The sequence below is a fragment of the Aegilops tauschii genome, chromosome 3, assembly GCF_002575655.3.
Source record: "Aegilops tauschii subsp. strangulata cultivar AL8/78 chromosome 3, Aet v6.0, whole genome shotgun sequence".
NCBI classification, from domain to species: domain Eukaryota; kingdom Viridiplantae; phylum Streptophyta; class Magnoliopsida; order Poales; family Poaceae; genus Aegilops; species Aegilops tauschii.
Window position 1 is genome coordinate 368,671,007 of NC_053037.3, and position 2,080 is coordinate 368,673,086.

General features: G+C 62.4%; 1 protein-coding gene across 1 annotated transcript; it reads right to left on the bottom strand.

The window, feature by feature from the left end:
• Positions 1-264: 264 nt before the first annotated feature.
• Positions 265-1,872, bottom strand: LOC109755052 (mitogen-activated protein kinase kinase kinase 17). The gene has a single exon (XM_020313934.4). The coding sequence runs from the start codon at positions 1,681-1,683 to the stop codon at positions 307-309; it is 1,377 nt and encodes a 458-aa protein (XP_020169523.1). The 5' UTR covers positions 1,684-1,872; the 3' UTR covers positions 265-306.
• Positions 1,873-2,080: the final 208 nt, after the last annotated feature.

The window sequence follows — 2,080 nt, forward strand, 5'->3', positions numbered from 1 at the left end:
GGCGTACGCACGAGATGGCGTGGGCTGACGCCGGCACCTCCAAGTCGGCCCGCCCGTTTCGTGGCCGAGAGGCCGAGACGATCCGGCCGTGTCCACCTGTGATGGAAGATGGAATTCTTTGGCATGGGATAAACCGCACGCTTCGTCCAACGTCTAGCTTCGCTTCTCTGCGGAAGGAAACAGTCATTTTGTGGGTTTTCTTTCCCTGCCGTGCTATCCCAGGCAAAAGCAATGCTCTTCTCTATTGCGTGGTTACTTATCTGCTACTGTAGTACTGTAGTTGTGTAAGTTGTAGGAAGATTTTTGTTATGAGTTGGAGTGTAAAGAGGGAGACGCACGGTGTTCTCCACGCACGGGTAGAAATTCAGTACGTAGTCTATCAGAACGGCACAGCAAGATTTGTGGAAAACGAAACTTTTCTATTGCAACGATTCGATTATTACAGGGTACATGTGATGATGAAAGTAGTACATCTCTATCTGAGCTCGGACGCACTTCGATCTGGCGGTCCACTAAAGGATCAGCGGCTAGGATGATATCGTCGCCGAAAGGTTCATCCTCTGCGTCCAATTCATGTTCATCACTCGAAAGGGTGCCGACGACAGCTACGTCTTCAGCTGGCACCGCCGGGGACCCGAGCACTTTGCTTGGCGCCCTGCTGGACACATCAGCCGGCCCCTTGGTTGCTGGTGAATCGCAAGCTTCACACTGCTCGCCGAGCACGTCCATCCAGCCTTCGTCGGAATCCCAGTCCGGCAAGACGGAGCACGCCAATGACTTGATCCTCTCGCACGGGCTCTCTGAAACCTCCTCCTCCTCCTCTTCCTCTTCGGTCTCCGATTCCCAGAATGCGGCGTCAAGCGTGCTCTTGGGAGACACCCACCTGGCCTTGGCCTCTCCTGCCTGCAATGCCACGAACGGGTGCTCCAGGAGCTGCGCCGCCGTGCACCGGTCGCGGGCGTTCCTCGCGAAGCACATGGCGAGGAAGCTCTTCGCCTCCGCTGAGAGCCACGTGGGCACCTCCGGCACGGCGTCCGTGTACCCGATCCGGTGGACGGCGGCAAGGACGTTGTCCATCTCGCCCCATGGCGCGCGCCCGGTGGCCATCTCGACGACCGTGCAGCCGAGAGCCCACACGTCGGCGGCCGGGCCCTGCTCCTCCCCTCGGGCCACCTCCGGGGCCATGAACGCCGGCGTGCCTCCGATCGGCCCCGCCGCGCCGAGGGCCCTCGCGCACCCGAAGTCGGCGATCTTGGCGCGCCCGTCGGCGCCGATCACAACGTTCCTCGACTTGACGTCGCCGTGCACGAGCGACTTGCCGTGGATGTATGCCAGGCCGCGCAGGACGTCCGCCGCGTACGCCCGGATGGCGCGCTCCTCCAGGCGGCCCCCATTCCTGGCGGCCTCGTCGGCGAGCGAGCCGCCGGGGGCGAACTCGAGGAAGAGGTGGTAGGAGCCGTCGCGGTCGCCACCGCCGCCGATGCAGCCGACGACGTGCGGCGAGCAGAGCGCGGAGAGGATCCCCTGCTCCCGGCTCAGCTGCGCCGCGTCCGCCGCGCGCACGGACTTGACCGCGAACAGCTCCCCCGACGCGGCGTCGGCCGCCAGCGACACCACGGCCCCCGACGCGCCGCAGCCGAGCGTCCGCAGCCGCGTCCCGTGCCCGCTCACGGCGATCGCCATTCTTGCTTGTCTGTGTGGTGGTGAGCCGGTGATCTTCTTGTTGTTCTTTTTGTTTGGTATGCGTTGGGTTTGGGTGGCCTGTGGTTGCGCGCGTTTATATATCCATGGAATGGAAGCAAGGGGGTTAGGAGGGGAAGGGGAAGGGGAAGACGACTTGGAGCTAATTGGGTGGGGATTAGATTAGGGGGCCGATCGGGGTGGCGGGGAAGGTGTTTGGTGTGTGTCAATGCCCAACTTGGCGAGGCACAAAGCGTGGCTTGTGCGTTCTACCCACGCGCGGCAATTGGACGCTGTTTCCTTTTTCATCTTTTTTCCGCGTGTTTGTGTGGGTGGGAACGCGCGGCGGCTCATGCGGTCAATCAACCGACGGGCGCCCGCGCCTGACGCTCGCTCGCTC